This window comes from Callospermophilus lateralis, chromosome 6, assembly GCF_048772815.1.
Source record: "Callospermophilus lateralis isolate mCalLat2 chromosome 6, mCalLat2.hap1, whole genome shotgun sequence".
In the NCBI taxonomy this organism is placed as follows: domain Eukaryota; kingdom Metazoa; phylum Chordata; class Mammalia; order Rodentia; family Sciuridae; genus Callospermophilus; species Callospermophilus lateralis.
This window is the reverse complement of record NC_135310.1, coordinates 151,710,043-151,728,122: the sequence shown is the minus strand read 5'-3', so window position 1 is coordinate 151,728,122 and position 18,080 is coordinate 151,710,043. Positions and strand designations below refer to the sequence as shown.

The following is an 18,080-nucleotide window of genomic DNA, read 5'->3' as shown; positions in this document are numbered from 1 at the left end:
ACAGCCCAAGTGCCCTCCACTAGGCTGGAAGTCCAGGCACACAGTGGCCAGAGGACCCAGGAAGCTCAGCACTAACCCCCAAGAGCTGCCCAGTTCTTAAGGTGAGAACCAGGCACTGCAGGACTCTTGAAAGGTGCACGGGCCGAGAGCTGCTGTACCTTCCAGGGAATAGAAGGGGAGACCATCCCCAGTCAATGGCTTCAACAGGAACGACTTATCTGTAGGGTACATAGGGATCAAAGGTGAACTTCTGCTGGTCCTATAAGCTAGAGATGCCCCAATTAAAACACCTCAACTTGAGAGACCAGTTTGAGAGGTTTTCCAAGCTCCATCCACTGGCTGCACCTGGGCTTGTCACATGGGACTCTCCTCCCTCGGCAAGGGCGGGGCAAAGCCCTGACTGCCACCCCTGCATGCGTTTTGCAGGTGTTGGCTACAACAAGGGCTGGTGGAGCAGAGTTTTTACTCGTCTCCATGCAAGCTGCTAGACGCAGTCCTCCTCAGAGACCAGGGTTTATTTTTAACCACTTTTGACATGTGCTGTCACTGTGAAGCAGTCACTGCCTTCACTGAACATGCAAACAGACCTAAGCCTGGCTTTCCAATCAATCTTAGGATTCAGCCAAATCCTCAGAAGTCTGACCTGCAACTGAGCCTGGCCAGAGGACTCCGTCCAGAACAGGCATGAGCAACCGCTTCCACGGGGCTGGTGATGGGGTAGAAGTGGGGGTGTGCTGCGTAGTAACACCAGGGGTGCAGCAGGAAAGGGTGCCAGGGGGCAAGTGCACCGCCATGGGCACCATCCACTGGCAGGCAGTGCCTGGAGGAGGAGGAAGGGCACTGGACTGGCTAGGTGAGGGCAAGGGACACACTCTATGCTCCAGAGGGAACTGCTGGCAGAGCTGACCCAACATCACTGGGCTGGGCCTCCGCCATCCTGCCAGCTCCCAATCTGAGAAGGCAGCAGGGACATGAAGGACTGTGAAGACCACCAGCAAGCTCAGGAAGGACTTGAGAAAGGTCACAGCTCGCATGACTGGAAAGAGCACGCGCCGTGTGAAGAACAGAAACGAGGGAGAGAACCAAGTGCAGACCCCCGGGACGCTCTACTGGCCCTCGGGCACAGAACCAGCCCCGCTGACGCCTGGTGGAGAGCCCAGGAGACAAACGCTCCCAAGTCGGCGGGGACTACCCCAGGGAAGGCAGAGGAGTCCCAGCAGGCACACTATGTCCTAGAAGCCGGGTTCCAAGTCTATTCGAGGCCTCCGGGGCAATGTTGCTGCCAGCTGTTGCAACTAGTGGACAAGGACTCTCGGGCCTGCACACACCTGGCGCACGTCAACCCGCAGGGCTGCTGTAGAGATGGGGGGAGGGGCATTTCATGCAAACACCCCGAAACAGCCACCAGAGTCTCCAGTGCAGGCAATGGTGACCTCTATGCACAGTTCACTCCTTGCCCCAGGAGCTAGATTAGCGCAAATGCGCACCAGGCAGCCTGGGAGCACATGTTCCCTTTGCTACTGTGTCACTGACCACTGACATGTGCCTCACAGGTAGAGCCTGAAGAGTTGCGGAGGGACAGAAAGCCATTCATTTCTACGTCCCAGCCAAGATAGTCTTACAGGTGGCACTGTCACTCACAGTTCATCCCACCCAGGAGGTGTGGGGGAAGAAGGCCCTGACCACCCTGCAAAAAGCACTGGCTCTGGGCACCTGTGGCTGGGCTGCTCCTATGGGGCCTGTCGCAGACCACCAGGCGGCAGCACAGCTATCCCCATTTCTTCAGCAATGCGGTCAGACGATGTGGATCCACTCGACACTGCACCGAACCCTCTTCCAGAAACCAAGGCCAGGAGTGCCACCAGGCGTTGCACACCACTGAGACAGCCAGATCCCAACAGGAGCAGGACAGCTCCCTAGGTGTGGATAGAGAGCTTGCCAGCGCCACTCCTGACCTCAGGGACAGTGCCATCCTCTGTAGATACTGAGGGATGTCCCACCCAGGAGGGTGGCTACTGGCATCTAGCGGGGAGGAGTCAGGAATACCCAACATCCCATGCATGGCACAGGCCATTTTGAAAGATCAGTAGTGCAGCTATAGAGCAGCCAGACAGGTGACAAGGAGGACCCGGCCGGAGCTGAACTCTGCACTGCACAGTCCAGAGGAGAAGGCTGCGCAGGTTCAAGTCCTGGTGGGAAAGCTCCCTGTGCAGAAGGCACTTAGTGCTGCCCAAAACTGACTGCCCGGTGCTGGCACAGCCAAGGCTGGACAGCCCATAAGGGACGAGGCCCTCCCCATATTGCTGCACCTCCTCCCTATATAGAGGGGGCTGCTACTGTGTCTTTGGGTTGTCACAGCAGAGGGACAGACGCACAAAGAGGCCTCTCCTGCACACTGCCCAGAGGTACTCCCACCCACCAGGTCAGAATGTGCTCAGGTCCCAAATCTACTAAGAAAAGACAAGACTGGAATCCGCCCAAAGGCTGCTAACAGGAGGAAGAAAAGCAGGAAAGGCCAGGAGTGTGGAGGTGCACAGGTTTCCACAGCTTTGACCCCCGTTTCTCAGGCCAGACTGGGGTAGGGACACACTGAGCACAGCCAAAGCAGCCACCTCTTCAGCCTTGGGATGAGGGGGGCCATGTCCTAGCATGTGGGGCTCTGGTAGCCAGGACTCAGCAAAGTGGCAGCACCTGCGCTCAGCTCTGGCTGGCTCTCCACAACACAGGGCAGTGGGGCCCTCAAGCTGTGACAACGGCACAGAGAGCTCCTAGTGTCTGGGCCACCGCCTGCAAGGAGGGACTGACCTCATCGTAGCGATACATCAGCTTCAGGCCGCGGCAGGATTTCTGTTTCTCCACGTGGCGCAGAGCACACTCCAGGCAGAACACCACATTTTCGTTCTCTTGTACCACCTGTTGGGGAAGCAACAGAACAGAGGGCTGGGGACTCCAGGGCAGGGCTGGGCACAGCCTGGGGGAGCCACCAGGGACTAGGAGCAGGTGCACACAGCTGAGCAGCCTGTCCTGCCACCTACTGACAAACCAGGAGGATCAGGGACTTTCAAAAATGGACATGGATTAAGAAACCCAAAAAACTGACAGCCTAGAACAGGGTCTCTATAAAGTGGATGAAAGAGCTGGACGTCAGGGAGCCCTTGACCCCCCAGAGACTCCCCACTGCAGTCCCTTGAGCGCCTGGTCAACGGCCTAGCCGAGATGAGACGAAACAGCCACGCTTGCTCACGGCGCTTGAGGTTAGAGGGCGTGTGCTCTTCCCTCCAGAGTCCCTGGGGCAGATACACAGGGAGCTAAGTGACAGGGGCGAGGGTTGGCGGAGGCGGTGGGACCCATGGTGGGGGTTCTCGCAGGAAACCCGATTTCAGAGTCACTCAGAAGCAGCTCATTCAATCCAGCTGGGGCACAAGTTTTCCTCTGCTCCCACTAGGGGACCCAGGGCTCCAACCAGACCCAGAAACCCTCCCTTTGGGGCTCATGGCCTCCACGACCCAGGCCTGTTCGAGGAACAGCTGGGGAAAACCTGAAGCTTTTGGATCCAAGTGTTTTGCAGCACAGAACAGGGAATAAGCCACCAAGGCCAGGAAATGACTTCCCCGTGGCAGTGCCACCTCCAAAAGACACTGAGGTCTAAGGATAGGAGTGTAAAGTATAGAAAACAAGCACATACCCCCGCCCTGGTGACCAAACCATGAAAATTATAAATGAAACCCCAACCTACTCCTGGGAGGTCACATAACATCTAAGGACTCTAAGGACTGCCAGGTGAGTAGCTCTGAGAGCAAAACTTTGGCACCTGGAAAATGGGCCTGCAGAGCTGTAGTCACCGAGATGAGCGCGTCCACACAGTGCTCACCACCCACCTCCTAACAGCACAGTTCTGCACAGGACATGCGCAAAGCCCAGCAGACAGGGATCATCACACAAAACGGGATGCCTGGAGGCTGTGGGTTGGACTCGACCGGACCCCACCAGGATCATGCCCCAAGGCCCAGCATCCCCACACGCCTGCAGCTGGAGGTAGGGCCTGGAGCACAGGTAAAATGGGGCATCAGAGAGGCCCTGACTGGTGTCCTTGTGAGATGGTCAAGGACAAGACAAGTCACAGCAAGGGGAATGGAGATGAACTGTGGGGATGCAGCATGGAAGCTGCTCCACGAGCCTTGGAGAGGCTTCAGGAGACGCCCACCCACACCTTGATCTTGAACTTCCAGCCTCCAGAACTATGGTGGGAGCTGCCCGTCTACAAGGCAGCCTGAGCTGAGGGCCCCTCACCTCTCTTAAAATTTTTGAACCTTGCAAGTGTTCCAAAGAGCGTCTGACTTGGCTGGGCAGGGCTGGGCGGCCCTGTCCTCTGCAGGCAGTGGACATGGTGGAGCAAGCAGAACATGCACCTCAGCCCTGACCTGCCACCCCAGCAGAGATATGGCGACAGTGTGTGTGTGTGTGTGTGTGTGTGGTGGTGGAGCGGAGGGCGGGGGGGGGGGGGGGGGGGGGTGCAGGGCACACACGTGGCGGAGCTGGTCTTTGCCAAGGAAGGGGCAGATCAGCCCGTGTAGCAGGGAGGCTAATACAGGGCCATTAGGGGACTGTGTGCCAGACTAGGGCCCCAGCTGGGTACATCCAGGCCAGAGCTGTGCTGAGGCCACTGTCCATTCCTCAAGGATTTCCAAGCCCAAATCTGGCCTGAAATAGGGGGCAAGTTGGGGAGTAGCAGCAATATGTTCATTCTTAAGTCTAAAGCTGGGTCAACAGATGGCCATGAGGACACTGTCCCCAACAGCACTGTGGAAATGGACCAGAAAGAGAAAGGAACTGGTCAAGGCCGCACTCAGGGAAGGCCGCAGAGGGCCGTGGCAGCGCGTGGAGCCCGAGCTTCCCAGGGAGAAATGACAACTCATCCAGACTGACGCAGAGCTAAGAGAGGTCACATGGTGAACCAAGCTGAACCCGAGGACAGAGATGGCAGACTACACCTCCGTCCGAGGCGCCAGTAGACCTGGGCCGCTCACCATGGACAGGTAGCACAGGTGCTGGCAGACCTGACACCTCCTCTCCGACGTCTCCAGCTGCAGCCACTTTCGAGGCTTTTTCTTCCCGTCCGCCACCGCGCTGCCGCCATCGTGACTGCCATAGCGTGCGGAGGAGTGGAGGCCGGCCTCAAAGAGCTGCCTGCGCTGCCGCAGCTCCGTGTCCCTGCCCAGACAACAAGGGGCAGTCAGCAGCAGCAGCCAGGTCCTCCTAGCCATCAGAGGGGACACCCTCACCAGGCCCACACGTGCAGTTAGGAGTCCTGCAAACCTGCCCAAACCCCAACCTTTCTCTTTAGCCAAAAGGCCAGAAGAAGTTAACCTGGGGTTCAGACATGGCACACAGCAAAGCCCGCCATCCAGCTACAGAGGGCTCTTGCTACACGCTGAGCAGGCCAGACATGTGTCACGCAAGCTACCCACCATTGGCAGCCAAGAGATGACCACCGAAGTGAAATCAACATGCTACCCACCAGCAATGTGGGGACCCCCCACCCCTCCGTGCGGAGGAAGGGAGTGTGGGGCTAGAGGGCAGGAGAAGGGGTTAGCAGAAGACAGGCAGAGCCATCACACTGCCCTGGCCTGCCCTGGCCTGCCACAGCATTCAGCAGAGCTGTAGCAGCCATGGTAGGGTGCAGTCTGGGCTGGGGCAGGGTGGCTAGCACTCCCCATGTGCACCGGGTGCTAGTGCTCACCAGTTGCCCAGGAAGCCACACACATAACACAGGCGGTTTGCCAAGAAGTGAGAGGTGGGCAGGTTGTTCACCATACCACTCAAACTATAGCGTGCAGAACCAGGTCCTGACACCCATGGCAAAGAGGTACCAGGATCGAGGGTCCAAAGCCTAGCATGCAATCATTCCTCCAAGGAGGATCAACCCCTTGGGCCACACGCTTTGCATCAACTGTCAGCAGACTGACAACCAGCATCATGCACGAAGACAAAAGGGGAGACTGTAGCAAACAGGCTGCTCCCCAACATCTCTGCCCATTTGGCCCTGCAGCCACTCGGGCCTCAGCGTGGGGTCTTGGTCAGATCTGTGGTACCTGAGCTCATCCAAAAGGGCCGAGATGGTACTGAGAGTCGGACCGTTCTCCTTTTTCGCTTCCGCTTGTGCAATCTGGTAGAGCAACTTCTCCATGGAGAACGGCTTGGCTATATGGCGGCGCTTCATTTCCTGGAAGAGAAGAGCAGCTGCTAAGGTTCCTGGGGAGGCAGAGGCCACCTCAGTTTCCAAACTGCTAACTGCACTGGAGCTAAATCTATTGGAACTTGAGAAGTTCTCCTTACCTGGAGAAGGGCACCAGAAAGAAGGCCCAGCACCAACAGGGACTGTCAACACACTCAATTTAAGTGTGCTCCCTAGGCATACCTCTGTGGTCCCCCAGTACTGGAGGGATCAGCCAGTGACAGACAGGGAAACTCTTTATGATACAAAGCCCACCAACACATCTCTCTCAGAAAACCCTTCCAGCTATTCCTTAAGACTCCAGAGACCCGCTCTGTCCACACTCATCTGCAGGGAGAGCGCCTGTGGAGGAGGTATCCCTGGGGCACCAGGACAGCAGCAGGGCTGGGCAGTGGGGGACCTGCTTACCTTGGCCGTCTCAAAGCCCATACTTGTCCACTGGGTGGTAGCAAAGTGCACGGTTTCTGAGACGCTGTAGCCACAGCACACCTTGGACACAAAGGACCCCGGGAAGCAGACGACAAACTGACCGCTCTGCTGCACCGTTCTGTGCACCTTGATGCCCTCCCTGCACAGCACCTCCGGGGAGATCTGGGGAGATGAGGCCGGGTGAGGCACAAGGCCCCTCCATCAGCAGCCTCCCCGCCCCACTGCCCGCAGACCCCGGGGTCCTCGCCTATCTGCCCAGCAGGCCTGCTGAGAACACCTGGCGTTAGGACCTCAAGGCCAGCTCTCAAGGAGATCAGATCACTTTTCCCTTTAAAAAACAGACAATTCTTTGAAAAGTCCTAAATGGTCACAGGCCGAGGACGGACAGCAGGCTCCCACAGGCAGAGGCCACGAGCACAGAGCTGCCCGTCAGCCACAAACCCTTCCGGAGCCTTCCTGCCCACCGGCCAATGCAGGAGGCTGCTGCTCCCTCCTCCAATGGGTGGGACCAGCACTGACAGGAGGCCAGAGAAGCCCCTCAGCCAACTGGTCAGAACACAGGTCAGGACAACACGGGCTTGGGGGACTCAACAGCCCCGAGACCTTCTGAAAACCGAAGAACCCTTGCACTCATTTCTGTCCAGAGCCAGGCTCCTCCAAGTCACAGCTGTGGGATGGCAGGAGAACCAGAGCGCCAACCCAAGCCTCTCAAATCAGGGTCCCCCGCCCCCCACCAAGGACACACCAACCTGCAGGCAAACGAACACGTCAGAAAGAGGCTCAGAGGCCGCGGAGCCCGGGACCTGGCGCCCATGCCCCAGATGCAAAGCCTTCTTTCAGGTTGGCTTTCGTGCCAGAGGAAGGCAAGCAGCAAGGAGGACAGGGCAGCTTCATAAACAGCTCCAGGGTCCCCTCGTCTATCTCCCCGGGAGTCAGGGCCCTGCTGGGGAGGTGGCGGGCGTACCATGACGTTGCTTTCCAGCATCTGCAGCCCAGGGGTGCCGTTGGCCTGCAGCAGGGTGTGCACCACGTCCTCCAGCTTGTTCTCCTCCTCAGCAGGAATGCAATACCTGGGCAGGAGAGACGGGCAGAAGCGGGCTTCACCAGGACCTGTGTGCGCTGGCCACCCTGGGGGCGGGCCCAGCAGAAGCAGGACTCAACTGCCAACAGCTGGCCCTGTCACTGCCAGCCTCCCGCCCACACCTCAGGCAACAGGGCTGCTTCCGCCCAGCACAGAGCCAAACCGCAGCTGCAGCCGGGGGCGCAGCCCATCTTTTATGAAGATCTGAGCCACACTGTAAGCCAACAGCCTCCAAAACAAAACCAGATGTCCCAAACCCCTACAAATCAGAACCAGGCACTCCTGCACATCCACAGGCCTCTCTGGGCACAGAGAAGCAGCCGGCTCCTGCCCAGGCTGCTGCCAGCAACTATGCCCTTGTGGAGAAGCCACCACAGGTTTAGGACCTGAGGCTCCAACAGCAGCACTGGGATCCCTGGGTGCCCTCACAGAGCCACCCAGGAGGGACAGGGGCAGCCAGCAAGGAAAGGGTAAGGCAATGGGCAAAAGGGTATCATCAGAGGGGACAGGGTTTGGCTAGACCAAAGGCAGCCAGTGACATCATCGACCACTAGCGAGAGCAAGAGCAGGGACGGGGATAGTGGAGGACACCGCGGGCCACTCCCTCCAGCTCCCTTGTCCCTTCCGTTCCTCACATCCACCTCCCACCAGCAGGGCTGGGCATAGCCTCTTGGGCGCCTGGGCCCCCACTTGGCCTTGAGGCCAAATCCAGGTTTCAGTTAAAAGTGACAGCTACATTTATGTATTTAACGTTTATATCACTTCAAAACCAGCACATTCTGTTACTGGCTTTTGATTTAAATACAGGGCACTTACCACAAATCACACGCTGGGGGACTAAAACAAAACACCCCCAGAGTTCCCAATCGCACTCCAGCCTCCCTCCATCAAGGTGAGTCCAGGGAGGAGACTCAGAGCCCACACAACCTCGCGTTTGCCACCTGATTCAACCCGCCCACGCAGCCTCTCAGCTTTCAGAGCAAAGTCAGCTCTGCCCGGTCCCACTGTGAGCGCTCCACAGGCCACAGGGGCCCAGCGGCCACGAGAACTCTGCAGGGGACAGCGTCCTACAGCCATCCACCACCCAGGCCTCAAGACCACATCCACCCGCTCTGCACCACAGTGGGCCTGCTACTGGACACTGATGATCCCCACCCCGTTCCCCCAGGTCCCAGTCCCACCAGCAGGATCAAAGCCACAACAGTCAACAGCGATCCATGCCAGCCAGCTCCGGGAAGACCACACTAGTTGTAGGGTTTGGTTTTATTTCACTAAGAACACCCCGTTAGAAATGCATGTGATGCCCGCAATATACGGGGCAAGGCGCTAAGTAAGTGCCATTTTCTATCATGTCTCCATAAACAAAGAAACCGAAGAGCCCAGCCATGACTGGGACTGGCCACAGCTGAGCCAGGATCCAGGGGCCCAACGGAACACCACATGCCCACCCCACATGGCTCAACTGGTGCGGGACACAGCCCAGAGGGATGGTCTGCTGTCCTCACAGTCCCTGTGCACAGGGAGAGCCTGGCTCCAAACAGACCTAGAGACGGCCACTCCTGAGCAGCCCCACAGAGCAGGTTACTGAGGGGAAGTCGGTGCAGCCCTGCTGTTGACAGTCAAGTTTCTGTGATGCTACTCCTTGTCACCACGGGGAAATGACGCAGACACAACAGGCAGATGACAAGAGGCGGCAGTGGCCACTACATGCGAAATGCGAGGAGGAGGCCCACCCGCCCGCTACTCACCAGATGCAGTCAGCACCAGTGTGTAAGTAGTCAATGTAGGGAAGGTGGTTTTGGTCTCGAGACCAGCATGAGGTAGAAAAGACCATGCCAATGTTAAGCCAGGGAATAGTCACTCCTAGAAGAGAGGGACAGCACTGTGAAACACAGCTCGGAGCCTCAGTCACAGGCACGGAAACCCAAAAAAGAACTGGCTTCAAAACCTGAGGACTCCACAAGAAGGTGTCATTTGCTCTTCGTTGCTTTGAATCCAAGAATAAGGACAAGGTTCCTAACAGTAAAGAACACCTCTGGGGCAGGATTGTGACTACAGGGATGACCACAGTCAAGGAACCACCAGTTTGGGGCTTCAGCGTCCATCCTGAGACGGAGGTGCCAACCCCAAGCCCACGCGGCCCGAGCTCAGGAAGGCCTCAGCCATCGCCTCTGCCCAGGAAGAGGAAGGTGTGGGCTCCTAAGTCGGCGCCTGGGCTTCCCTCTCCGGGGCCTCGACAGCACTCAGCTTCCACCCGCCACTGCCAAGCCCAGGACGCAGCCTGCTGGAGCCTAAGGACCTTCGAGTGCACTTTCCCAGGCGCAGAGTGGCCCTGGGCTTCACGTGCTGCCCAAGCCTGCGTCCACATCTCCTCTTCGCCAGCTGCAATCTCACTCCTCCCTCTTCTAAGAGTCGGTTTTGGTGGATACACCCCACCCTTTAAGGTGCCCCGTCCCCGCCAGGGCTTCTCAGAGCAGGGTTCAGGTGGTAGCCTCAGGCTTACCAGGCACAGCACCGAGGTGACGCAGGATGGACCCTGTGTTATTGGGGAGGACGGTGAGGTTCCATCCGTGCCTGCAGAAGGGAAGATGAAGAGTGTCACAGACAGGGGCAGGAGGGTGGTGTCTGGCCCCTGGAATGTGGACAAAGGACGCCACTGCTACCTTGAAAAGGGTTCTGATTTCCCCACTGGGAATCCGCTGCCGTGAGTGTTGGTGTCCACCTTGCCGCAGTGCACAGCCACGTGGCAGTCCTTCTCTTCCACTAGCCTCCAGTACTCTTGCTGCAGAAAAGAGGAAAGAGCCAGTCAGCACCTTCGAGGGGCCGGCGTCCTGAAGCAGCACACACAGGACACTACTTGCCATGGAGGGGCCCGACAAACAGACGCATGTCCCCAGGCCGGGCAGAGTGCCCCCTACAGGAGGCCGAGCAGAAGGTGCCAGCAGATCACCTTGCTGACTGAAGCAGGGCCTCAGGGACAGGTGCCCTGGCACACGGGCTAGAGGGAAGAGCCAGGCGTATCCGTGCCACGGAACATCACCTGCCTCGAGAGAAACAGTGACCCACGCCCCTGAGGACTCCGTCCCCTTGCAGGAGGTCCCTGAGGCAGGGGAATTTAGAGACAAGGGGAATGGCTGCCAGCAGCAAGGGGGGAGCAAGGGGGGAGGGGGCACTGTGCTCGAGGGCTCAGTCTTGGCCTTGGGGCGGGGGGCACGATGGATCCTGGGGAGGGACGGACAGCGTCCTGCGTGGACGTGAGGGCTCAGCACTAAGCTCGCACGTGTTAGAGCAGCTGTGGTGTCACACGCTAAAAAGCCAGCATGAGGGGGACGAAGCCCGCCACACGCCTGCTCAGATGGAGCTCGGCAGCCCCCCGAGAATCAGCACCTTCCATGATGTGAGGCCAGCACCCTGTAGGCGGCACCCAGCTGTGAGCACCCAGGCCTTGGTGGGAGCCAGCTAGACCAGAGCTGGGGGCTGGGTGTGCACAGGACCCACACGTGGAGATCACCAAGGAACATGGCAAAGGATGGGCCAGGAGCACCTCTGATCAGCCTCCTCCTCCTCCCCTCAGAGGCCCTTCTCGGCTGCTCTTTAGCATCCCAGAAGCTAAGCAGCTTCGTCCCTGTCTCCACAGACCCCACAGGCAGGAGCCTCGCACCACATACAAAGATGCTGTGTCCGCCAATAACTAAAAAATAAAAATATTAAAAAATTCTCTCTTAAAAAAAAAAATCATGTAACCGCTGCAGCAAAACCCAGGCTCATCTTTGAATACAAAAAATAAAGTGGGCACACACAATGGTGAGAGTCACCTGCAGCTTGAGGACCCTCCTGCTGGGCCGCGGGGGGGTAGCCATATGCTTAGCTCCAAAAGCCGCGCTCGCCTCCCAACACTGCTACCAAGGAACGGCTCTGAGGGCCTCAAGGCCGAGAACCAGGACCAGGGAGACCCAGAGCCGACAGAGGCAGCAAGGGTCAGCAGCCAATGGCAAGAGCTGGAAAGGACTAAAAGCTGACAAAAGTAAACAGGGTCCCCAAGTGAGGGCAGCAGGCTTGAGATGCCACATGCTGTCCAGGGAGAGCAGTGGCAGCTCCACGTCCAGGACCCCGGGTCACCAGGGGCTAGAGTACACCCACCTGCATTTTATTTATTTATTCTTGAGACCCAAGGAACAGAACCTAGGGGTGCTTTGCCGCCAAAGTCACATCCCAGCCTTTTCAGTTTTTAAGACCAGGTCTCACTAAGTTGTGGGGTCTGGCCTTGAGTTGTGATCCTCCTGTCTCACCCTCCCAAGCAGCTGTACCCGGGATTTTAAAAGAGGTGGCAGCCATCGTTAAAGAGACAAGCAGCCTCTCCCACACACACCAGTTGTGGCTGCAGTCCTCAGACCTGCCCGCTCTGCAGCTGTGGATGCCCCCAACCAAGTGAAAGGAGTAGGGTTTGCTTCCGTTTCCACATCAACTACGTTAGCAGCTGAAGTTCACGGGGACTCCAACTGTGCCTGGTCAAGGCAGGTAAACAGACCCCAGTTCTGTCCCATAGCGCTGCACACAAAACCGCCCCTAATTGGTCTGGACACAAAAGTGCCGTCTCTCCAACCTTGCAGTAAGGCGAGAAGCCAAGGGCGGCCACCTGCCAACTCGACCACAGAGGAAGCCAGAGGGGCGAGCAGTCAGCCCCAGCTCCAAGGAGATCCGACAGGCAAGGCAGCTGTGGGAGGGGCCTGCTGGACAGACAGGGGCCAGGCAGCTGTGGGGCGAGGAGGCTCAGGACCCTGCCCCCAAGCTAGACGACTCGCCGCCTCTGAATCGGGGCGCAGTCAGGAGAGGCCTGCCCACCTCGGTGTCCGGGCGCATTTCGATCAACTCCGTGCAATGCTGGGCGGCCCTGCCCGAAACCGCGGGGGGTGCCACTCACCTCGATCTCGGCTGGTGCAGGTTCCTTGCTGAAACACATGTTCATGATATTTCTTGCTGTTCTATAAAAAGTTGTTAGAGAAACAGATCTTCCCTGAAACGAAAGGAAACACCAGAGAGAAGCTTAAAACACAAAGCCAAGCTCACCGCCAATCAGGCCACATGCCAGTCACGGGCCTTGGCCCGTGTCTCCCCTGCAGCCCTGGGCCACTGTGTCCCAAGTTAATGGCCAGCAGAAACGACGGTTAAAAAAAATCCTCAGACCAGGCACTGAGTCCCCAGCGTCAAGAGATGGAGAAGGCGACCCCTCCACTGACCACCATGAGCAGCAGCCGGGCCAGTTTCCACCAGAAACAGGCGCCAGCCCCAGAAGGCAGGAACAGCCGCACTCTGAAGACAGCACAAGGGACACTTCCTAAAGCACCTCACACTCTGGACAGAAACCCCCAGGGACCCCATGTGAGGGGAGGACCAGCTAAGCCCACAGGCCTAATACAGACACTGGCAGCAATGACCAGGCGTCCCCATGGAGAATGGCGACGATCCACACCACTCTGGCCACAGAAGCCATGTGCTGCCCTCTGCCAGAGGGCCCCCTGGCCATACCCTCTTTGGCCCCACTCACTCCCTGAAAAACTCAAATCACTTCAATGAAGTGGCCACCGTGGAAACCTAGGAACGTGGCCTTTGCTCCTGCCTTGACCAGTGCCACCGAGGAGCCTTCTCAGACTCTGCCTTTCCGGGTCTTGACCAGGCACATTGATCGCTCAGTCGCAGAAATAAACATCCAGCACCTACTGTGTCCCAAGGGGAGTCTGACTGTGGGCTGGAAGAGCGGGGCACTACAGGCGGCTCCAAGAGGGAGGGGGTAGTGGCTTTCCTGGAAGCTGGTCGGGAAGCTTCCCCTTTGAGGTGACACGCCACCACTCCTACAAAGTAAGAGCAAGACTCTAAACCAGGCAGCTGCCCTTGGGCACCATCAAGGTGGTGGGAGGAAGGTTCTGGAATTTGGTTTTTCTGTCCTGCTGTTTGCAGGGTTAGGGTTAGGGTCACCTCCCTGCAGAATGGAAATGTACCTACAAGAAGAGACCCAATTTTGCACTAAGTGCCTGGGCTACAGTGAATGGAGGTGATGGGGACAGAGGAGTGGGGTGTGCTGGTTAGTCACCACCCTGCATGGTCAGAGGCACATATCCCTTGACCAGCTTCATTAATTTTTGCAATTAAGTCTAAAGACATCTTTGACAAAACATGTTTTTTTTGTTGTTGTTTTTTTTTTTTTTTTTTTTTTTTTTTTTTTTTTTTTAAAGAAAAACAAAAACCCTTTCTTGGATCCAACATTTTTTGTGGAGGTGCTAGGGATTGACCCAGGGGCCCTTGATACATCCCTTTTCTTATTTATTTTATCGTGAAACAAAATCTCACTAAGTTGCTGGGACTGGCCTCAAAATTGCCATCCTCCTGCCTCAGCCTCCTGAGTAGCTGGGATACAGGAAACACCCTAAATAAATTAGGCAGTCTCCAGGAGCAGCTTCTCGGGTCCAAGAACACACTTCACAGCTCAGATGAAAGTGGCTGGCTACTGACGAGCAGGCTGCGAGTGGCAGCTCCCCAGGCCCCATACCTGTGTCTCCAAGAGGCAGCAGAGGATGGTGGGACGGAGAGTTAAACCAAAGAGACAAAACCCTCTGCAGTTCGTCACAAAACCTTGTAGGTACAGGCACCTCTTCCTATAGGCCAGGAGCAAATGCAAAGCCCAGAGAAAGGCGGCCTGGTCCAGGGAAGGAGGTCCCAGACCTGGGCTCCAGCCAGGAGCTCCGTGTACCTACACAGTCCACGGGGAAACCCTGGAGCAAGGACAGCCGGAGCCTGCAGTGAGCCAGCCGTAAGCACCGAGGGTGGGCAGGCAGAATAAGGACTACCCATCCCCCTCGCAGCAGAAACCCACCAGCCCCAGCCCCCCACCAAGACACCACAGAGGGAAGGGCAGCGGGCCAAGACCTCGTCCGAGAGCACTCCCTCCCGCGAATCCCCAACCAGCTCACAGGGCCAGGCTGGGCCAGGCCTCAACTCAGAGATCACACCTGGGCTCTGCCAGCTGGCCCTGAGGTGCCCTGCGGCTCCTGGAGGCTGAGGAGGGAGGCAGGTGGGCTGCCAAGAGGAGGTCATCACCTCCACTTGCTTCTTAGAGGAAGGATCGGCTTCTCTGGGAAAGGTCTGCCCCGCCCGGCCCTTCCATGCAGTTCCTAGAGACCTCTGCGGAGGGCAGAGACCCGGCAATGCTGGGATGGGGCAGCGAGGCAGCAGGCTGTGGGAAACAGAAGGGAGGAGGCAGAAGAGCGCCAGGGGTCCTCAGTGAGGACGCTCGCCGGGCCCCTGGTGGAGAAGGGAGTGCAGAGACAACTTGCACACCACCACTGCGTCCTGGCACGGGCACACACACACCTTCATGAAGGAAATGCAGAAGGCCTAGAGAGGTAAAGGTCACACACAGCACTTGCAAGTGGCAGAGCTAGAGCTGGCTGTGCTGGCCAGATGTCCAAGACTCGCATCATTGATCATCAGACACCCAACCTCCCTGGACAACTACAGGCTCTCTCTCCATTACAAATGCACCTTTCGAACCCCACAGCACTGGCCAGGGGCTGCATGTGCCTGCCCTTCCTCCGGAACTCGAGTTGGAGTGTAATTCCCACTGCAATGGTGTCAGGCGGGGGGACAACTCGGGCGAGTCTCTGCCCTTCTGCCAAGTTAGGACGCTACAAACCCACCCTCCTCAGATTGCTGACACCTTGGGCCTCCAGAAAAACACCCACTCACTCGTCACTCGTTCTGAGATGTTGGTTTTTTTCTTTTTCTGTGTGTGTGGTGGCGCTGGGGACTTAACCCCTGAACCACATCCCCAGCCCTTTTTAAATTTTATTCTGAGATAGGGTCTCACTACGTTGCCCAGGCTGGCCTGGAACTTGTGGTCCCCTGCCTCAGTCCTTTTCGGGGGTATTCAAAGGACTAAGGGGTGTCCCCGCATACAGCCAGCGCCCCACCGCCCTCCTGGCTCCCCCGGGTAGGCCCACCCCCACATCCTGCTCCGCGTGCTTGTGGAACCTGGTGTCCACCAGCGCAGGCCACAGGCAGGGGACCTACCTTGTAGATGCACTTGTGGAAGTCGCTGAGGACACCCTTGTCCTCCTCCTCCTCCTTGGCCGCCTCCCTTTCCTGAGCGAAGAGTCGCCGCCGGCCCGTCTTGAGCGGGGCCTGGCCCACCTCCTTGAGCTTGCTGCGGAAGCCGTTCCTGGGCGCCACGCCGTGGATGAGGCCGTTCTTGGGCTCGAAGCGGGGCAGCGGGTGGAACTTGTGGTGGTCGTTCTCCGTGTGGCCCTCGAGCGGCCCCTTGCGCTTCTCCAGGATCTCCTTCTCCATGAGCACCTCCTTCTCCAGCCTCCGATGCTCCTCGGGGGACAGGGAGTCATAGGAGAGCAGGTACTGGCAGTAGGCCTCCTGCAGCTTGGCCAGCCGGTCCTGGGCAGTCCTGGGGATGCGCAGCATGTCTGCGAGTTTGTTCCATTTTTTGAGGTCAGTCACTTGCTGCATGCCGCCCATCTCGTTAATCAGCCGGAAAAAGCAGGCCAGGTCGAGCTCGCAGCCTCCTGGGGCGGTGAGGGGGAAAGACGGGACAGTGGTGAGGAGGAGGAGGAGGACAGGACAAGGCCTGCTGCATCACCCGTTAGTTCCTGAACACCTACTGTGCGCTGGGGCTCTGCCAGGATCCTGGGATGGAGCGGCAAAAGTGCACTGAGAGGGGGGAGAGCCCGACCAGAGGCAGGGCCCAGCCAGCACCACCAAAGCCAGAGGGAAGGGGCACCCCGAGGGGGAGGTGGGGGTGCAACATGAGGCAGTACTGAACCGGAAGAAGGGAAGGAGTGGGCTGGCCAGGCAAGTAAGTGGGGAGGAACATTCCAGAGCTCCACATCCCAGGCGTGGCATGAACTAGCGGCAGCCAATCTCACGCACCAGAGCAAAGCCCTAGTGAGGGTGGGCAGGGCTTCCTGGTGGCACCCAGGTCCAGAACAGCTCAGACACGGGGACTCACATACACACCAAGTCCTGACTCCCCTGCTGACACCCAGACCCTCACTACAAGGCGATTTGGTTTCAATCTCACTGAATTTTCCAGGTCGAAAAAGAGCACGTGCTTAGGAAAGCACAGTCCGGACAGAGGAGCTGCTCATCTCTGGATGACATGGGGTATGTTTTCAGTGCTGCTCTTGACTGAAGCAAAGCCGTACAAGTGCACAGAGCTCAGATACGAGGGAACACCCCCCATGACTCCACTCAATGGGAGCAGCCGCTCCCGGCCAAAGGGGGAGCTTCCAAAATGACCCACAACCAGGTACTGGGTGAGCAGAGCACCTCGATCTTCGGAAGGTGGGGGTGCATCCACATCAAAGACGGAGGAAAGCCCAGCAGCACAGGCCAGAGCAGACCAGGGGCCAGCTCACCATGCAAAGTGGAGCCTGGACCACTTTGCTCAGAGGGGACATGAAAACCAATCCCTGGGGAGGGAACTCCCCCACTTGGTGGGACGGGAGTATATTGTGCAGTGCAGAGATTGGGGAAGGGCACACACCATCAGAGAAAATCGCCCCAGATTTGGACAGCAGGACCTATGCTCTAAGGTTCCATGGCCCACTGAAGGTCTCACGAGGCCCAAGTCCCATGTGTGACTCAAGGCTGGACTGGTCTCTGTCTCAAAACCAGAGCGCTTCCCCCAAGGACCAGCCACGCACTGCCTTCTGCTGTGCAGGTGGACGAGGAAACAAGTCTTGACGCAGCCCCCGTGGCTCAGCACACACGCGGGAGGAAGCAAGTCTCCACTTCCAGGCGTTTCTGCAGGCAGATTATAACCCAGCAGCAACACGAGGGCACGCGGTACCTGTAGGAGCCCTTTGCAGAACCCATGCTTTCAGTCATAGGCTGCCTCCTCCCTTGAGCCAAGGCTCCTGGGGGCTGGGGTGCCCTGGGACCTGTGAAGGCATCGGGTCTCGGCTGCTGCTGGACATCGAGGCTAGGGCCTTGGGCCAGAGGCCTCCGAGGTCGCAGGCCAGGTGCTCCTCTGACAAAGTGTTTCACACTCGAGGGTGACAGCCAAGAGCAGGAACGCACACCACGGCCACGCCCCTGTCTGGCTTCTGGTACCAGTGGAGTCGCCGTTGAGGGCAAAAACACTGAGCAAAAGGGCTCTGGCAGCCTCAGCAGCATCCCCTTGCCCGGCAGCCCCACACAGAGGCAGGCCACCCACAGGGAGAGCACTCAACGCTCCCCTCCCGGCTCCCCTCCCGGCCGTCAGCTTGGGTCTGGGCAGCCCAAGCTCAGTCCGCAAGCTGAGCAGCTTCTAGGAGATGAGGCCTGGGGGAG

The 18,080-nt window shown here is 58.1% G+C and overlaps 1 protein-coding gene across 1 annotated transcript in view; it reads right to left on the bottom strand.

Annotated features, from left to right (window-relative positions):
* The window catches only part of Jarid2 (jumonji and AT-rich interaction domain containing 2), a 224,755-nt gene that overhangs the window by 2,898 nt on the left and 203,777 nt on the right, over positions 1 to 18,080 (bottom strand). The window contains exons 8-17 of the mRNA XM_076859226.1: positions 15,810 to 16,312; positions 12,667 to 12,759; positions 10,409 to 10,527; positions 10,249 to 10,319; positions 9,494 to 9,608; positions 7,629 to 7,734; positions 6,644 to 6,826; positions 6,093 to 6,223; positions 5,028 to 5,211; positions 2,806 to 2,913 (exon numbers count right to left, since the gene is read on the bottom strand). Of these exons, the coding sequence (XP_076715341.1) occupies positions 2,806 to 2,913; positions 5,028 to 5,211; positions 6,093 to 6,223; positions 6,644 to 6,826; positions 7,629 to 7,734; positions 9,494 to 9,608; positions 10,249 to 10,319; positions 10,409 to 10,527; positions 12,667 to 12,759; positions 15,810 to 16,312 (1,613 nt within the window). The remainder of the gene's footprint in view (positions 1 to 2,805; positions 2,914 to 5,027; positions 5,212 to 6,092; positions 6,224 to 6,643; positions 6,827 to 7,628; positions 7,735 to 9,493; positions 9,609 to 10,248; positions 10,320 to 10,408; positions 10,528 to 12,666; positions 12,760 to 15,809; positions 16,313 to 18,080) is intronic.